This window comes from Bos mutus, chromosome 8 (genome assembly GCF_027580195.1).
Source record: "Bos mutus isolate GX-2022 chromosome 8, NWIPB_WYAK_1.1, whole genome shotgun sequence".
Classification (NCBI taxonomy): domain Eukaryota; kingdom Metazoa; phylum Chordata; class Mammalia; order Artiodactyla; family Bovidae; genus Bos; species Bos mutus.
In genome coordinates, this window is record NC_091624.1 from 58911407 (window position 1) to 58932150 (window position 20744).

A 20744-nucleotide genomic window follows, 5' to 3' on the forward strand; every position below is an offset into this window, starting at 1 on the left:
AGATTTCCAATATCCAGCACAGGGTCTAACACATAGCAGGCACTCAAATATTTTTTGAATAAGTGATCAACATTCAGAGAGAACAAGATGGTGGAGGAACAGGTGCACGTAGAGTGCATCTCTCTCCATGGATACATCAGGAATACACCTTCAGACACAGAAGTGCATGCAGTACACCAGCTGAGAGCGGACAGGAGTACGTGACCTGTGGAACACAATATACAGAACCATGCAAAACTCAGTAGGAGGAAAGAACTAGGGGGAAACATAAAAGTTTACTAGGACTGGACCTGCCCTCGGCAGGTGGGGACATTGAAGCAGGGGACCGATCCCCACATCAGGGTAACTGTCTGAGTCAGAGGAGAAACATTTAAGGCTGAGAGTGAAACAACTGATCTGTGGCTGAATGAGAAAAAGACAGTCCTTGCTGCAGCTGTTGACTGTGGAGAGACCCCCCTCCCTTCCCTGAGGGTAGGTGATGGAGGAGATTGTGGTGGGAAATGCCTGTGGAAGAAAGCCAGGCAACCATGGAAGCAAGGCAATACTGCGGAATCACATGTAGCGGGTGGAACCATCACCATAGCCTCTCTCTCCCCACAAGGCCAGCATCAGCAGCTGATCAATAGAGGCGGCCCATCAAATGCCTGAACCACAGAACGGAAGAGTAGGACCCCACCCAGGGTATCCTTTAAGTGACTGATGCCACAAACTACAGAATAGGACCCCATCCAGGGAGGCCCCATTCTATGTGTTTGATGCCCCAAATGACAGAGAAGGACTTCAGGCAAGGGAGTCCTCTAAGCACCTGAATGGGCGGAGCTACAGACAAAGACTGGCCAAAGACACCTTCTGATAGCCAGCTATCAGAGGCTCAAAAAAAAGACTCTGATAGGACCACAGCCCCAACAGCTGAAGCAGTCTGTGTCCCTGCACACTTGATGCCACCAGGGTCCCCGCGACCCGAGCAACTGCGCCACCTACACACTCAACTCTCATTGGCTCAGAGCTGCCACAGGCAAAAAAAAAATCTTGCGCCTACGCTACACACACGGGGTCGCTTTGTGTACTGCTTGTGTCCAATACGGGTTGGCAAATACTGGTTGCCATACCCTTCTAGAGCACTGTATTTCCTGCTGCACTTGCCACCAATCCCGAGTACCTGGTGCTGGCAGAACCCCTGCAAACTAAGCATCTGCACCACCTCTGCACCTGGCCCTCATAGGGGCAGATCCAAATCCTTTAAGGCAGCCTCAGGAGTAAACCCCAGTGAACGACCCACAGGCAGAGGTGGAAATAAAACCACAATTGAAACCCAGGGGCAGTGCAGCTAAGGAAGAACACCCAAAACTTTCCCGTCAGCTATACAAGCTGCAGATTAAACCCACACAATCAACTAGGCAGACTCTGTGTATATGGAATATATAAAAGGACATTGAGAGCTCACACACACACACAAATGCAATAGTTCTGATAGCTGTGGACACTGGAGGCCAGAACACACAGGAGGAGGACCAGATTAGAATCGGAGCAGCCCCCACAGCAGGTCCAGGGACCAGCACAGTGGTGGAGGGCATCCTAGGGAGGTGAGGCAGTGTGACTCCCAGTGAGGGAAAGGATCCTGACAGCAGGGACTCAAGAAAAACATTTATTATTCTTATGTTTTGACTTATTCTGTAGTTTCCTTTGGATTTTTTTTCTTTCTTCCTTCCACCCCTCTGTTGTAGTTGTCAATTTTATTGGCACTATGAAATCTAATTAAACTCTTGAGATTTTTTCCTTCCAATCACATTTTTATTGTTGTTATAAACCTCTGCCTCTCCCTTGGGCTTCTGCAGTCCCATGGAGCTTTTTTTTTTTTTTTTGCTTTCCTCCTTTTTTTGTTCTTTTCTCTTTTACTAAATTTTTAATTTTTTAAACCTAGCATTATTTTTTCTACATTTATTCCATTGCTTTTCCTACTGTTCTTTTCCCCTTGCAGTTAATCTTTAATGTATATAAATCTTTGTTGTCTACTTCTATTTAGCTTTGCATATCTATTCTTTCTTTCCATTCCTTTCAACACATTTGTTAATTTTGTTTTTATCGCTTTATTCCCCAACTTGCGCCTTGCTTTAGTTTTGTTTTCAGTTTGTGCTTTAGTTAGTTTTGTCCTTAACTGATAGATATAATTTTTGGTTTCCTTGTTCAACAGGTCAATTTATTGTACATTATTTTTGTTGGACTGTTTTGATTTTGCTTATGGGTATATATGTATATGTCTATATTCCATTATTTTAATTATTATTTGCCTGATTTTGTAACTGCCATTTGTCTGGGATTCATCTTTGGTTTCTCTTTTTAGGGTATCTGGTTTAATCTCACCCAATAACAAACCATTTGTGGAATCTTCGTTCCTGACCAGAGATCAAGCCCTGAGGTTTTGGAGTGGGAGCACTGGTTTGAACCCTGGACTACCAGAGAACTAACCCTAAGGAATATCAAATACTGAGAACTCTCACAAAGGAAACCAATTAAATACAAGACCTGGCATCACTCAACCACCAGTAGCACCCTGTGCAGAATGCCTCATTCAAACAACAAACATCACAAAAATACAAACCCAATCGTCAACAGACAGGATGATGACTTCACTCACCGTGCCCATCAGAGGAAAAACAAAAAACACAGCATAAATTTCACCCTATATGAAGCTTATACAAACCACTGCACCAACCTTAGAGGGCAGAAACCAAAAGGGAGAAAGAATTCGACCTTGAAGCCTGAGAAAAGGAGACTTCAAACACAAGAAGTTTCAAAAAAATAATGAAAAGGCAGAGAAATACTACAAAAATAAAGGAACAAACTAGAAACACGGAAGTCCAAATAAATGAAGAGGAAATAGGCAAACTACCTGAAAAACATAATCAAAATGTTGAAAACAGAATGGAGAAAATGCAAGAACCAATTAACAAAGACCTAGAAGAATTAAAGAATAAACAGAGACAACACAATTACTGAAATTAAAAATACTCTACAAGGAAACAATAGCAGACTATCTGGAGTACAAATAAGTAAATTGGAAGATAAAATGGTGGAAATAACTTCTGAAGAGCAGAATAAAGGAAAAAGAATGAAAAGAACTGAGGATAGCCTCAAAGACCTCTGGGACTGTATCAAACGTACCAACATTCAAATCACAGGGGTCCCAGAGGAGGAAGAGAAAAAGAAAGGGTATGAGAAAATTTCTGAAAGGATTACAGCTGAAAATTTCCCCAACATGGAAAATGAAATAGTCAATCAGGTCCAAGAGGCACAAAGAGTCCCATATAGGATAAACCAAAGGAGAAATACACCAAGAAACATACTAATCAAACTAACAAAGATTAAACACAAAGAAAAATATTAAAAGCAGCAAGAGAAAAGCAACAAGTAACATACAAGGGAAACCCCATACGTTTAACAGCTGATTTTGCAGCAGAAACTCTTCAGGCCAGAAGGGGATGGCAGGACATATTTAAAGTAAAGAAAGGGAAAAATTCTACAAGCAAAATTATTCTACCCGGCAAGGATCTCATTCAAAATTCATAGAGAAATAAAAAGCTTTTCAGACAAGCAAAAGTTAAGAGAATTCAGTACCACCAAACCAGCTTTACAATAAATGTGAAAGGGACTTATATAGTTAAGAAATACAAGAAAAGAAAAAGATCTACAAAATCAACGCCAAACACTTAAGAAAATGGCAATAGGAATATATATATCGAGAAGGAGAGTTATGACCAACCTAGATAGTATATTTAAAAGCAGAGACATAACTTTGTCAACAAAGGTCCGTCTAGTCAAAGCTATGGTTTTTCCCATGGTTGTGTATGGATGTGAGAGTTGGATGGTGAAGAAAACTAAGCGCTAAAGAATTGATGCTTTTGAACTGTGGTGTTGGAGAAGACTCTTGAGAGTCCCTTGGACTGCAAGGAGATCCAACCAGTCTATCCTAAAGGAGATCAGTCCTGGGTGTTCTTTGGAAAGACTGATGTTGAAGCTGAAACTCCAATACTTTGGCCATCTCATGCGAAGAGCTGACTCACTGGAAAAGACCCTAATGCTGGGAAGGATTAAGGGCAGGAACAGAAGGGGATGACAGAGGATGAGATGGCTGGATGGCATCACCGACTTGATGGACATGAGTTTGGGTAGACGACAGGAGTTAATGATGGACAGGGAGGCCTGGCATGCTGTGATTCACGGGGTTGCAAAGAGTCAGAGACGACTGAGCGACTGAACTGAACTGAACTTTAAATGTAAATGGATTAAGTGCTCCAACCGAAAGACACAGACTGGCTGAATGGAAACAAAAACAAAACCCACATATATGCTGTCTACAAGAAACCCACTTCAGACCTAAAGACACATACAGATGGAAAGTGAGAGGATGGAAAAATACACTCCATGCAAATGAGAAGCAAAAGAAAGGCTGGAGTAGCAATCCTCATATCAGACAAAATAGACCTTAAAGAAGATTACAAGAGATAAGGAAGGACACTACATAATGATCAAGGGATCAATCCAAGAGGAAGACATAACAACTGTAAATATCTATGCACCAACATAGGAGCACCTCAATACATAAGATAAACACTGCTGCTGCTGCTGCTAAGTCGCTTCAGTCGCATCCGACTCTGTGCGACCCCATAGACAGCAGCCCAAGAGGCTCCCCATCCCTGGGATTCACCAGGCAAGAACACTGGAGTGGGTTGCCATTTTCTCCTCCAATGCATGAAAGTGAAAAGTGAAAGGGAAGTCACTCAGTCATGCCCGACTCTTAGCGACCCCATGAACTGTAGCCTACCAGGCTCCTCCATTCATGGGATTTTCCAGGTAAGAGTACTGGAGTGGGGTGCCACTGCCTTCTCCAAGACAAACACTAACAGACATAAAAGGAGAAATTGACAGTAACACAATAATAGTAGGAGATTTGAACATCCCACTCCCACCAATGGACAGATCATCAAAACAGAAAATTAACAAGGAAACACAAGTCTTAAATGATACATTAGATGAGATGGATCTCATTGATATTTTCAGGACATTCCATCCAAATGCAGAAGAATACATCTTCTTCTCAAGTGCACATGGAACATTCTCCAAGATAGACCACATCTTGGGTCACAAATCAAACCTCAGTTAATATAAGAAAACTGAAACCGTATCACGCATGTTCTCCAACCACAACGCTTTGAGACCAGATACCAATTACAAGAAAAAAAATGTAAGAAAAAGAAACACATGGAGATTAAACAACACGTTTCTAAATAACCAATAGGTTACTGAAGAAATCAAAAGGGAAATTAAAAAATTTCTAGAAACAAATGACAAAGAAAACACGACAACTCAAAAGCTATGGTATGCAGCAAAAGCTGTTCTAAGAGGGAAGTTTATAGCAATACAATCCCACCCCAAGAAACAAGAAAAACATCGAACAGACAACCTAACTTTACACCTAAAACAACTGGAAGTCCTAGCTACAGCGATCAGAGAAGAAAAATAAATAAAAGGAATCCAGATCGGAAGGGAACAACTAAAGCTCTCACTGTTTTCAGATGACATAAAAAACCCAAAAGACAGTATCAGAAAATTACTAGAGCTAATCAGTGAATTTAGCAAAGTCAAAGGCTACAAAATCAATACACAGAAATTACTTTATTTCTATATACTAATGATGAAAAATCAGAAAGAGAAATTAAGGAATCAATCCCATTCACCATTGCAACAAAATCAAATTAAATATCTAGAAATAAACTTAGCTAAGGAGACAAAAGAAGTGTACACAAAAATTACAGGACACTAATGAAACAAATCAAAGACAACATAAACAGATGGAGAGATATTCAATGTTCCTGGGTAGGAAGAATCAACATTGAGAAAATGACTATACTACCAAATGCAATCTATAGATTCAAGGCGATCCCTATCAAATTACCAATGACTTTTCCACAGAACTAGAACAAAAAATTTCACAGTTCATATGGAAACACAAAAGACCCCAAATAGCCAAACCAGTCTTGAGAAAGAAGAATGGAGCTGGAGGAATCAACTTCCTGACTTCAGATTATACTACAAAGCTGCATTCATCAAGACAGTATAGCACTGGCACAAAAACAGAAACGTAGACCAATGGAACAACATAGAAAGCCCAGAGATAAACCCAGGCACCTGTGGGTACCTTATTTTTGGCAAACGAGGCAAGAATATAAAAGGGGGCAAAGACAGACTCTTCAATCAATGGTGCTGGGAAAACTGAACAGCTACATGTAAAATAATGAAATTAGAACACTCCCTAACAACATACACAAAGATAAACTCAAAATGGATTAAAGACCTAAATGTAAGACCAGAAATTATAAAACTTTTAGAGCAAAACATAGAACACTCAATGACATAAATCAAAGAAAGATCCTCTATGATCCACCCACTAGAGTAATGGAAATAAAAACAAAAGTAAACAAGTGGGACCTGATTAAACTTAAAAGCTTTTGCACAGCAAAGGAAACTATAAGCAAAGTAAAAGACAACCCTCAGAATGGGAGAAAATAAAAGCAAATGAAACAACTGACAAAGGATTAACTTCCAAAGTATATAAGCAGCTCATACAACTCAATACCAGAAATACAAACAACCCAATCAAAAAGAGGCAGAAAGACCTAAACAAACTTTTCTCCAAGGAAGACATACAGACAGCTAACAAACACATGAAAAGGTGCTGAACATTGCACATATTAGAGAAATGCAAATCAAAACTACATGAGGTATTACCTCACATGGGTCAGAACAGCCATCATCAAAAATCTACAAACAATAAATGCTGAAGAGGTTTGGAGAAAAGGGAACAGTCTTGCACTGTAAATGAAAACAGTCACTATGGAAGACGGTATGGAGATTCCTTAAAAACTAGGAATAAAATCACCATCTGACTCAGGAATCCCATTCCTAGGCACATACCCCGAGGAAAGCAAAATTGAAAAAGACACATGTATTCCACTGCTCACTACAGCACTATTTACAATAGCTAGAACATGGAAGCAACCTAGATGTCCATCCACAGATGAACGGATAAAGAAGTTGTGGTACATATACACAATACAATATTACTCAGCCATAAAAAAGAACACATTTGAGTCAGTTCTAATGAGGTGGAGGAACCTAGAACCTATTATACAGAGTGAAGTAAGTCAGAAAGAGAAAGATAAATATCATATTCTAACACACATATATGGAATGTAGAAAAATAATACTGAAGAATTTATTTTCCAAAGCAAACCATTCAATATCATGGTAATCCAGGTCTATGCCCCGACCAGGAATGCTGAAGAAGCTGAAGTTGAACAGTTCTATGAAGACCTACAGGACCTTTTAGACTAACACCTAAAAAAGATTTCCTTTTCATTATAGAGGACTGGAATGGAAAAGCAGGAAGTCAAGAAACACTTGGAGTAACAGGCAAATTTGGCCTTGGAGTACAGAATGAAGCAGGGCAAAGGCTAACAGAGTTTTGCCAAGAGAACACACTGGTCATAGCAAACACCCTCTTCCAACAACACAAGAGAAGACTCTACACACGGACATCACCAGATGGCCAACTCTGAAATCAGACTGATTATATTCTTTGCAGCCAAGATGGAGAAGCTCTATACAGTCAGCAAAAACAAGACTGGGAGCTGACTATGGCTCAGATCATGAACTCCTTATTGCCAAATTCAGACTTAAATTGAAGAAAGTGGGAAACCACTAGACCATTCAGCTTTGACCTAAATCAAATCCCTTATCATTATACAGTGGAAGTGAGAAATAGATATAAGGGACTAGATCTGATAGACAGAGTGCCTGATGAACTAAAGACATAGGTTCGTGACACTGTACAGGAGACAGGGAGCAAAACCATCCCCAACAAAAAGAAATGCAAAAAAAGAAAAATGGCTGTCTGAAGAGGCCTTACAAACAACTGTGAAAAGAAGAGAAGCAAAAAGCAAAGGAGAAAAGGAAAGATTTGAATGCAGAGTTCCAAAGAATAGCAAGGAGAGATAAGAAAGCCTTCCTCAGTGATCAATGAAAAGAAATAGAGGAAAACAATAGAATGGGAAAGACTAGAGATCTCTTCAAGAAAATTGGAGATACCAAGGGAACATTTCATGCAAAGAAGGGCTCAAAAAAGTACAGAAATGGTATAGACCAGACAGAAGCAAAAGATATTAAGAAGAGGTAGCAAGAATACACACAAGAACTGTACAAAAAAGATCTTCACGACCCAGATAATCACAATTGTGTGATCACTCACCTAGAGCCAGACACCCAGGAATGTGAAGGCAAGTGGGCCTTAGGAAGCATCACTATTAACAAAGCTAGTCGAGGTGATGGAATTCCAGTTGAGCTATTTCAAAGCCTGAAAGATGATGCTATGAAAGTGCTGCACTCAATATGCCAGCACATTTGGAAAACTCAGCAGTGGCCACAGGACTGGAAAAGGTCAGTTTTCATTCCAGTCCCAAAGAAAGGCAATGCCAAAGAATGCTCAAACTACTACACAATTGCACTCATCTCACATGCTAGTAAAATAATGCTTAAAATTCTCCAAGCCAGGCTTCAGCAATATGTGAACTGTGAAATTCCAGATGTTCAAGCTGGTTTTAGAAAAGGCAGAGAAACCAGAGATCAAATTGCCAACATCCACTGGATCATCAAAAAAGCAAGAGAGTTCCAGAAAAACATCTACTGCTTTATTGACTATGCCAGAGCCTTTGACTGTATGGATCACAATAAACTGTGGAAAATTCTGAAAGAGATGGGAATCCTAGACCAACTGACCTGCCCTTTGAGAAACCTGTATAGGTCAGGAAGCAACAGTTAGAACTGGACATGGAACAACAGACTGATTCCAAACAGGAAAAGGAGTACATCAAGGCTGTATATTGTCACCCGGCTTATTTAACTTATATGCAGAGTGTATCGTGAGAAATGTGCGGCTGGAAGAAGCACAAGCTGGAATCAAGATTCCTGAGAGAAATATCAATAAGCACAGATATACAGATGACACCCTCCTTATGGCAGAAAGCAAAGAGGAACTAAAGAGCCTCTTGATGAAGGTGAAAGAGGAGAGTGAAAAAGTTGGCTTTAAGCTCAACATTCAGAAAACTAAGATCATGGCATCCGGTCCCATCACTTCATGGGAAATAGATGGGGAAACAATGGAAACAGTGGCTGACTTTGTTTTTCTGGGCTCCAAAATCACTGCAGATGGTGAGTACAGCCATGAAATTAAAATGGAAAGTTATGACCAACCTAGACAGCATATTAATAAGCAGAGACATTACTTTGTCAACAAAGGTCCGTCTAGTCAAGGCTATGGTTTTCCAGTGGTCATGTATGGATGTGAGAGTTGGACTGTAAAGAAAGCTGAGCACAATAGAATTGATGCTTTTGAACTGTGGTGTTTGAGAAGACTCTTGAGAGTCTCTTGGACTGCAAGGAGATCCAACCAGTCCATCCTAAAGGAGATCAGTCCTAGGTGTTCATTCTAAGGACTGGTATTTAAGCTGACAGTCCAATACTTTGGCCCCTGATGCGAAGAGATGACTGATTTGTTAAGACCCTGATGCTGGGAAAGAGTGAAGGCAGGAGGAAAAGGGGATGACAGAGGATGAGATGGTTGGATGGCATCACCAACTCAATGGACATGAGTCTGTGTACGCTCTGGGAGTTGGTGATGGACAGGGAGGCCTGGTGTGCTGCAGTTTTGGGGTCACAAAAGGTTAGACATTACTGAGCAACTGAACTGAATGGAGAAACAGACATAGAAAATAGACTCATGAACATAGGGAGAGGGGAGAAGGTGAGATGTATGGGAAGAGTAACATGGATCTTACATTACCATATGTAAAATAGAGAGCCAATGGGAATCTGTTGTTTTGCTCAGGAAACTCAAACAGGAGCTCTGTACCAACCTAGAGGGATGGGATGTGAAGGGAATTGGGAGGGAAGTTCAAAAGGGAGGGGATATATGCATACCTATGGCTGATTCATGTTGAGATTTGACAGAAAACAACAAAATTCTGTAACGTAATTATCCATAATTATAAAATAAATAAATTTTTTTAAAAAATGAAAAAAAATCTTTTTACAAAAACAGAAAAGAAAAAAAAGATCAACATTCAATGCATTCTAGTTTATATACATGAGCTACTATCTCTTTTCTGACCAAGGTATGTTTACATAACTTGTACATACAAAATGACTTATGTCCCCAAACAATAATTTTTAACCAACAAAAGATACATCAATAAGGATTTAAAAGTTACCTCCATGGGCTTTAGCTGAGCATTTAGATTGAAACAAGGAACTTCCTGGAACCACTCCCACGATAAATTTCGCTCAACCATCACCTCAAGATTTAATGGCAATAGTAGATCCAGTACTTCCTGGTATGCATCATTAATATATTGAGTCCTATGAGTAGAAATAAAATTGTTTTTAATAAATTTCATACAGTATCAGAAAAAATTAATCATTTTATATATAAATAATAGAAATAAATAATTTGTGTGTGTGCAGAGGAAAATAGAATCAAATAGTCTTTCCATGAAAATGAGAGACGTTCCACCTCCTAGAAACTTAGGTGACTTTTCTCTGAGCTGAAGTTCTCTGTGTTAAAGAAAAATAAAACTTTTAAATAGGATTTTTATAATATATTAAAAAGTGCCAAAAATATACATGTTGGACAATAAACTCTTAAAATGAGAATGTTCTCTACATAAAACATAAAATGCATTATACAAGACCTTAATATGAAAACATTTAAATTCACAGATTTACACATATCAGAAGATTACTACATATCCCTTTACTTTATAAGAAACGAGTCTGCAAATATGAAATTTCTATTTTTGCAGATCAAATACAGTTGAATATGTATAATTTTATATTAAGGTGTACCATATTTGCCTTTCCAAGTCCGTGTAAGGGTAGGACTGAGCCTCAGGAATTATGAAAAGACTAGTTGGTTACCAAACACCTTTCAACTAACATGAGACCAAAGCAGCCTCCCAATATACCTTCAAATGACAACCTCAAAGTGGTCCTCCTAAATAATACATCTACACTTTAATTGGTATCAATCATGTGGCACTGGAATGGCAGCTGCGTGGCGCTGGAGTGGTGGTGAGGAAATACCCCACATCCAAGGTCAGAGAAACCCCAGTAAGACTGTAGGCACTGGAGTGGCAGCTGTGTGGCACTGGAGTGGCCGTGAAGAGATACCCCACGCCCAAGGGCAAAGGAGAAGCCCCAGAAAAACAGTAGGAGAGGCGAATTCATGTTTATTTTTTTTTTAATTTTATTTTATTTTTAAACTTTACATAATTGTATTAGTTTTGCCAAATATCAAAATGAATCCGCCACAGGTATACATGTGTTCCCCATCCTGAACCCTCCTCCCTCCTCCCTCCCCATACCATCCCTCTGGGTCGTCCCAGTGCTCTAGCCCCAAGCATCCAGTATCGTGCATCGAACCTGGACTGGCATCTCGTTTCATACATGATATTTTACATGTTTCAATGCCATTCTCCCAAATCTTCCCACCCTCTCCCTCTCCCACAGAGTCCATAAGACTGTTCTATACATCAGTGTCTCTTTTGCTGTCTCGTACACAGGGTTATTGTTACCATCTTTCTAAATTCCATATATATGTGTTAGTATACTGTATTGGTGTTTTTTCTTCTGGCTTACTTCACTCTGTATAATAGGCTCCAGTTTCATCCACCTCATTAGAACTGATTCAAATGTATTCTTTTTAATGGCTGAGTAATACTCCATTGTGTATATGTACCACTGCTTTCTTATCCATTCATCTGTTGATGGACATCTAGGTTGCTTCCATGTCCTGGCTATTATAAACAGTGCTGCGATGAACATTGGGGTACACGTGTCTCTTTCCCTTCTGGTTTCCTCAGTGTGTATGCCCAGCAGTGGGATTGCTGGATCATAAGGCAGTTCTATTTCCAGTTTTTAAGGAATCTCACACTGTTCTCCATAGTGGCTGAAACCCCATTCCCACCAGAGACGCTCAGAGGGCTCAAACAAACCTCGTGCACACCAGGACCCAGGGTCCCCACAGAAACTGAGTCAGGACTGTGTTTGACTGTCTCCTGTGGAGACGGTCAGCAGTGGACTGCCACAGGGATTGGAGCTCTGGGTTCAGCAGACTTGGGTACTAAGCTCTCTTAGAGGAGGTCACCACTGACCCCACCATAAAGCTGCCAGAACTTGCACAGGACTGGGAAATAGACTCTTGGAGGGCACAAACAGAACCTTGTGTGCACCAGGACTCAGAAGAAATGAGCAGTGACCCCCAAGACTCTGACCCAGATTTTCCCAGAGTGTCCAGGAGTCTCCAGCAGAGGTGTGGGTCGGTGGTGGCCTCCTTCAGGGTTGCAGGCAGTGAGTATAGCAGTATATGCACAGGATCATCCAAAGGAGGTGCCCATTATCTTCATTACCTCCACCATAGTTTGGGCCCAGGTAAACAGCAAAGAGGGAATACAGTTCCACCCATCAACAGAAAATTGGATTAAAGATTTACTGAGCATGGCCCTGCTCATCAGAACAAGACCCAGTTTCCCCCCTCAGTCAGTCTCTCCCATCAGGAGCTTTCATAAAGCCTCTTAATCTTCTTCATCAGAGGGCAGACAGACTGAAAACCACAATCACAGAAAACTAACCAATCTGATCACATGGACCACAGCTGGTCTAACTGAATGAAACTATGAGCCATGCTGTGTAGGGCCACCCAAAACGGACAAACATGATGGAGAGTTCTGACAAAACGTGGTCCACTGGAGAAGGGAACGGCAAACCACTTCAGTACTCTTGCCTTAAGAACCTCATGAACAGTATGAAAAGGCAAGAAGATAGGACACTGAAAAATGAACTCCCCAGGTCGGTAGGTGCCCAATATGCTACTGGAGATCAGTGGAGAAATAACTCCAGAAAGAATGAAGAAATGGAGCTAAAGCAAAAACAACACACAGTTGTGGATGTGATGGGTGACAGAAGAAAAGTCCGATGTTATAAAGAGTAATACTGTATAGGAACCTGGAACGTTAGGTCCATGAATCTTGCAAGGCATACCGGAAGTGGTCAAACAGGAGACAGCAAGAGTGACCATTGATATTTTAGTAATCAGCCAACTAAAATGGACTGGAATGGGTGAATTTAATTCAGATGACCATTATATCTACTACTGTGGGCAAGAATCCCTTAGAAGAAATGGAGTAATATCATAGTAAACAAGAGAGTCCAAAATGTAGTACTTGGATGAAATATCAAAAATCACAGAATAATCTCTGTTCTTTTCCAAGGTAAACCATTCAATACCACGGTAATCCAAGTCTATGCCCAACCAATAATGCTAAAGAAGCTGAAACTGAATGGTTTTATGAAGACCTATAAGCCCTTCTAGAACTAACACCCCCAAAAGATGTCCTTTTCATTATAGAGGACTGGAACACAAAAGTAGGAAGTCAAGAAACACTTGGAGTAACAGGCAAATTTGGCCTTGGAGTACAGAATGAAGCAGGGCAAAGGCTAACAGAGTTTTGCCAAGAGAACACACTGGTCATAGCAAACACCCTCTTCCAACAACACAAGAGAAGACTCTACACATGGACATCACCAGATGGTCAACACCGAAATCAGACTGATTATATTCTTTGCAGCCAAGATGGAGAAGCTCTATACAGGCAGCAAAAACAAGACCAGGAGCTGACTATGGCTCAGATCATGAACTCCTTATTGCCAAATTCAGACTTAAATTGAAGAAAGTGGGGAAAACCACTAGACCATTCAGCTTTGACCTAAATCAAATCCCTTATCATTATACAGTAGAAGTGACAAATAGATTCAAGGGATTAGACCTGATAGACAGAGTGCCTGAAGAACTAAAGACGGAGGTTCATGACATTGTACAGGAGACAGGGATCAAGACCATCCCCAACAAAAAAGAAATGCAAAAAGTCAAAACAGCTGTCTGAAGAGGCCTTACAAACAGCTGCAAAAAGAAGAGAAACAAAAGGCAAAGGAGAAAAGGAAAGAAAGATTTGAATGCAGAGTTCCAAAGATTAGCAAGGAGAGATAAGAAAGCCTTTCTCAGTGATCAATGCAAAGAAATAGAGGAAAACAACAGAATGGGAAAGACTAGAGATCTCTTCAAGAAAACTAGAGATACCAAGGAACATTTCATGCAAAGATGGGCTCAATGAAGGACAGAAATGGTATGGACCTAACAGAAGCAAAAGATATTAAGAAAAGGTAGCAAGAATATACAGAAGAACTACACAAAGAAGATCTTCATGACCCAGAGAATCATGATGGTATGATCACTCACCTAGAGCCAGACATCCTGGAATGTGAAGTCAAGTGGGCCTTAGGAAGCATCACTATTAACAAAGCTAGTGGAGGTGATGGAATTCCAGTTGAGCTATTTCAAATCCTAAAAGATGATGCTGTGAAAGTGCTGCATTCAATATGCCAACAAATTTGGAAAACTCAGCTGTGGCCACAGGACTGGAAAAGGTCAGTTTTCATTCCAGTCCCAAAGAAAGGCAATGCCAAAGAATGCTCAAACTACTACACAACTACACTCATTTCACATGCTAGTAAAATAATGCTCAATTTTCTCCAAGCCAGGCTTCAGCAATATGTGAACTGTGAAATTCCAGATGTTCAAGCTGGTTTTAGAAAAGGCAGAGGAACCAGAGATCAAATTGCCAACATCTGCTGGATTATCAAAAAAGCAAGAGAGTTCCAGAAAACAATCTACTGCTTTATTGACTATGCCAAAGCCTTTGACTGTATGGATCACCACAAACTGTGGAAAATTATTAAAGAGATGGGAATCCTAGACCAACTGACCTGCCCTTTGAGAAACCTGTATGCAGGTCAGGAAGCAACAGTTAGAACTGGACATGGAACAACAGACTGATTCCAAACAGGAAAAGGAGTACATCAAGGCTGTATATTGTCACCCGGCTTATTTAACTTATATGCAGAGTGTATCGTGAGAAATGTGCGGCTGGAAGAAGCACAAGCTGGAATCAAGATTCCTGAGAGAAATATCAATAAGCACAGATATACAGATGACACCCTCCTTATGGCAGAAAGCAAAGAGGAACTAAAGAGCCTCTTGATGAAGGTGAAAGAGGAGAGTGAAAAAGTTGGCTTTAAGCTCAACATTCAGAAAACTAAGATCATGGCATCCGGTCCCATCACTTCATGGGAAATAGATGGGGAAACAATGGAAACAGTGGCTGACTTTGTTTTTCTGGGCTCCAAAATCACTGCAGATGGTGAGTACAGCCATGAAATTAAAAGGAAAGTTATGACCAACCTAGACAGCATATTAATAAGCAGAGACATTACTTTGTCAACAAAGGTCCGTCTAGTCAAGGCTATGGTTTTTCCAGTGGTCATGTATGGATGTGAGAGTTGGACTGTAAAGAAAGCTGAGCACAATAGAATTGATGCTTTTGAACTGTGGTGTTGGAGAAGACTCTTGAGAGTCTCTTGGACTGCAAGGAGATCCAACCAGTCCATCCTAAAGGAGATCAGTCCTAGGTGTTCATTCTAAGGACTGGTATTTAAGCTGACAGTCCAATACTTTGGCCCCTGATGCGAAGAGATGACTGATTTGTTAAGACCCTGATGCTGGGAAAGAGTGAAGGCAGGAGGAAAAGGGGATGACAGAGGATGAGATGGTTGGATGACATCACCAACTCAATGGACATGAGTCTGTGTATGCTCTGGGAGTTGGTGATGGACAGGGAGGCCTGGTGTGCTGCAGTTTTGGGGTCACAAAAGGTTAGACATTACTGAGCAACTGAACTGAATGGAGAAACAGACATAGAAAATAGACTCATGAACATAGGGAGAGGGGAGAAGGTGAGATGTATGGGAAGAGTAACATGGATCTTACATTACCATATGTAAAATAGAGAGCCAATGGGAATCTGTTGTTTTGCTCAGGAAACTCAAACAGGAGCTCTGTACCAACCTAGAGGGATGGGATGTGAAGGGAATTGGGAGGGAAGTTCAAAAGGGAGGGGATATATGCATACCTATGGCTGATTCATGTTGAGATTTGACAGAAAACAACAAAATTCTGTAACGAATTATCCATAATTATAAAATAAATAAATTTTTTAAAAAATGAAAAAAATCTTTTACAAAAACAGAAAAGAAAAAAGATCAACATTCAATGCATTCTAGTTTATATACATGAGCTACTATCTCTTTTCTGACCAAGGTATGTTTACATAACTTGTACATACAAAATGACTTATGTCCCCAAACAATAATTTTTAACCAACAAAAGATACATCAATAAGGATTTAAAAGTTACCTCCATGGGCTTTAGCTGAGCATTTAGATTGAAACAAGGAACTTCCTGGAACCACTCCCACGATAAATTTCGCTCAACCATCACCTCAAGATTTAATGGCAATAGTAGATCCAGTACTTCCTGGTATGCATCATTAATATATTGAGTCCTATGAGTAGAAATAAAATTGTTTTTAATAAATTTCATACAGTATCAGAAAAAATTAATCATTTTATATATAAATAATAGAAATAAATAATTTTGTGTGTGTGCAGAGGAAAATAGAATCAAATAGTCTTTCCATGAAAAATGAGAGACGTTCCACCTCCCTAGAAACTTAGGTGACTTTTCTCTGAGCTGAAGTTCTCTGTGTTAAAGAAAAATAAAACTTTTAAATAGGATTTTTATAATATATTAAAAAGTGCCAAAAATATACATGTTGGACAATAAACTCTTAAAATGAGAATGTTCTCTACATAAAACATAAAATGCATTATACAAGACCTTAATATGAAAACATTTAAATTCACAGATTTACACATATCAGAAGATTACTACATATCCCTTTACTTTATAAGAAACGAGTCTGCAAATATGAAATTTCTATTTTTGCAGATCAAATACAGTTGAATATGTATAATTTTATATTAAGGTGTACCATATTTGCCTTTCCAAGTCCGTGTAAGGGTAGGACTGAGCCTCAGGAATTATGAAAAGACTAGTTGGTTACCAAACACCTTTCAACTAACATGAGACCAAAGCAGCCTCCCAATATACCTTCAAATGACAACCTCAAAGTGGTCCTCCTAAATAATACATCTACACTTTAATTGGTATCAATCATGTGGCACTGGAATGGCAGCTGCGTGGCGCTGGAGTGGTGGTGAGGAAATACCCCACATCCAAGGTCAGAGAAACCCCAGTAAGACTGTAGGCACTGGAGTGGCAGCTGTGTGGCACTGGAGTGGCCGTGAAGAGATACCCCACGCCCAAGGGCAAAGGAGAAGCCCCAGAAAAAAACAGTAGGAGAGGCGAATTCATGTTTATTTTTTTTTTAATTTTATTTTATTTTTAAACTTTACATAATTGTATTAGTTTTGCCAAATATCAAAATGAATCCGCCACAGGTATACATGTGTTCCCCATCCTGAACCCTCCTCCCTCCTCCCTCCCCATACCATCCCTCTGGGTCGTCCCAGTGCTCTAGCCCCAAGCATCCAGTATCGTGCATCGAACCTGGACTGGCATCTCGTTCATACATGATATTTTACATGTTTCAATGCCATTCTCCCAAATCTTCCCACCCTCTCCCTCTCCCACAGAGTCCATAAGACTGTTCTATACATCAGTGTCTCTTTTGCTGTCTCGTACACAGGGTTATTGTTACCATCTTTCTAAATTCCATATATATGTGTTAGTATACTGTATTGGTGTTTTTTCTTCTGGCTTACTTCACTCTGTATAATAGGCTCCAGTTTCATCCACCTCATTAGAACTGATTCAAATGTATTCTTTTTAATGGCTGAGTAATACTCCATTGTGTATATGTACCACTGCTTTCTTATCCATTCATCTGTTGATGGACATCTAGGTTGCTTCCATGTCCTGGCTATTATAAACAGTGCTGCGATGAACATTGGGGTACACGTGTCTCTTTCCCTTCTGGTTTCCTCAGTGTGTATGCCCAGCAGTGGGATTGCTGGATCATAAGGCAGTTCTATTTCCAGTTTTTTAAGGAATCTCCACACTGTTCTCCATAGTGGCTGGAAACCCCATTCCCACCAGAGACGCTCAGAGGGCTCAAACAAACCTCGTGCACGCCAGGACCCAGGGTCCCCACAGAAACTGAGTCAGGACTGTGTTTGACTGTCTCCTGTGGAGACGGTCAGCAGTGGACTGCCACAGGGATTGGAGCTCTGGGTTCAGCAGACTTGGGTACTAAGCTCTCTTAGAGGAGGTCACCACTGACCCCACCATAAAGCTGCCAGAACTTGCACAGGACTGGGAAATAGACTCTTGGAGGGCACAAACAGAACCTTGTGTGCACCAGGACTCAGAAGAAATGAGCAGTGACCCCCAAGACTCTGACCCAGATTTTCCCAGAGTGTCCAGGAGTCTCCAGCAGAGGTGTGGGTCGGTGGTGGCCTCCTTCAGGGTTGCAGGCAGTGAGTATAGCAGTATATGCACAGGATCATCCAAAGGAGGTGCCCATTATCTTCATTACCTCCACCATAGTTTGGGCCCAGGTAAACAGCAAAGAGGGAATACAGTTCCACCCATCAACAGAAAATTGATTAAAGATTTACTGAGCATGGCCCTGCTCATCAGAACAAGACCCAGTTTCCCCCCTCAGTCAGTCTCTCCCATCAGGAGCTTTCATAAAGCCTCTTAATCTTCTTCATCAGAGGGCAGACAGACTGAAAACCACAGTCACAGAAAACTAACCAATCTGATCACATGGACCACAGCTGGTCTAACTGAATGAAACTATGAGCCATGCTGTGTAGGGCCACCCAAAACGGACAAACATGATGGAGAGTTCTGACAAAACGTGGTCCACTGGAGAAGGGAACGGCAAACCACTTCAGTACTCTTGCCTTAAGAACCTCATGAACAGTATGAAAAGGCAAGAAGATAGGACACTGAAAAATGAACTCCCCAGGTCAGTAGGTGCCCAATATGCTACTGGAGATCAGTGGAGAAATAACTCCAGAAAGAATGAAGAAATGGAGCTAAAGCAAAAACAACACACAGTTGTGGATGTGATGGGTGACAGAAGAAAAGTCCGATGTTATAAAGAGTAATACTGTATAGGAACCTGGAACGTTAGGTCCATGAATCTTGCAAGGCATACCGGAAGTGGTCAAACAGGAGACAGCAAGAGTGACCATTGATATTTTAGTAATCAGCCAACTAAAATGGACTGGAATGGGTGAATTTAATTCAGATGACCATTATATCTACTACTGTGGGCAAGAATCCCTTAGAAGAAATGGAGTAATATCATAGTAAACAAGAGAGTCCAAAATGTAGTACTTGGATGAAATATCAAAATCACAGAATAATCTCTGTTCTTTTCCAAGGTAAACCATTCAATACCACGGTAATCCAAGTCTATGCCCAACCAATAATGCTAAAGAAGCTGAAACTGAATGGTTTTATGAAGACCTATAAGCCCTTCTAGAACTAACACCCCAAAAAGATGTCCTTTTCATTATAGAGGACTGGAACACAAAAGTAGGAAGTCAAGAAACACTTGGAGTAACAGGCAAATTTGGCCTTGGAGTACAGAATGAAGCAGGGCAAAGGCTAACAGAGTTTTGCCAAGAGAACACACTGGTCATAGCAAACACCCTCTTCCAACAACACAAGAGAAGACTCTACACATGGACATCACCAGATGGTCAACACCGAAATCAGACTGATTATATTCTTTGCAGCCAAAGATGGAGAAGCTCTATACAGGCAGCAAAAACAAGACCAGGAGCTGACTATGGCTCAGATCATGAACTCCTTATTGCCAAATTCAGACTTAAATTGAAGAAAGTGGGGAAAACCACTAGACCATTCAGCTTTGACCTAAATCAAATCCCTTATCATTATACAGTAGAAGTGACAAATAGATTCAAGGGATTAGACCTGATAGAGTGCCTGAAGAACTATGGACGGAGGTTCATGACATTGTACAGGAGACAGGGATCAAGACCATCCCCATGGAAAAGAAATGCAAAAAGTCAAAACAGCTGTCTGAAGAGGCCTTACAAATAGCTGCAAAAAGAAGAGAAACAAAAGGCAAAGGAGAAAAGGAAAGATACACGCATTTGAATGCAGAGTTCCAAAGATTAGCAAGGAGAGATAAGAAAGCCTTTCTCAGTGATCAGTGCAAAGAAATAGAGGAAAACAACAGAATGGGAAAGACTAGAGATCTCTTCAAGAAAACTAGAGATACCAAGGGAACATTTCATGCAAAGATGGGCTCAATGAAGGACAGAAATGGTATGGACCTAACAGAAGCAGAAGATATTAAGAAAAGGTAGCAAGAATATACAGAAGAACTACACAAAGAAGATCTTCATGACCCAGAGAATCATGATGGTATGATCACTCACCTAGAGCTAGACATCCTGGAATGTGAAGTCAAGGGGGCCTTAGGAAGCATCACTATTAACAAAGCTAGTGGAGGTGATGGAATTCCAGTTGAGCTATTTCAAATCCTAAAAGATGATGCTGTGAAAGTGCTGCATTCAATATGCCAACAAATATGGAAAACTCAGCTGTGGCCACAGGACTGGAAAAGGTCAGTTTTCATTCCAATCCCAAAGAAAGGCAATGCCAAAGAATGCTCAAA

At 40.5% G+C, this 20744-nt stretch overlaps 1 protein-coding gene across 3 annotated transcripts in view; it reads right to left on the bottom strand.

Annotated features, from left to right (window-relative positions):
• VPS13A (vacuolar protein sorting 13 homolog A) overlaps positions 1–20744 on the bottom strand; it is a 283496-nt gene that overhangs the window by 113712 nt on the left and 149040 nt on the right. For all 3 annotated transcript variants that reach the window (XM_005892982.2, XM_005892984.3, XM_005892985.2), the window contains exon 34: positions 16418–16565. In XM_005892982.2, the coding sequence (XP_005893044.1) occupies positions 16418–16565 (148 nt within the window). The remainder of the gene's footprint in view (positions 1–16417; positions 16566–20744) is intronic.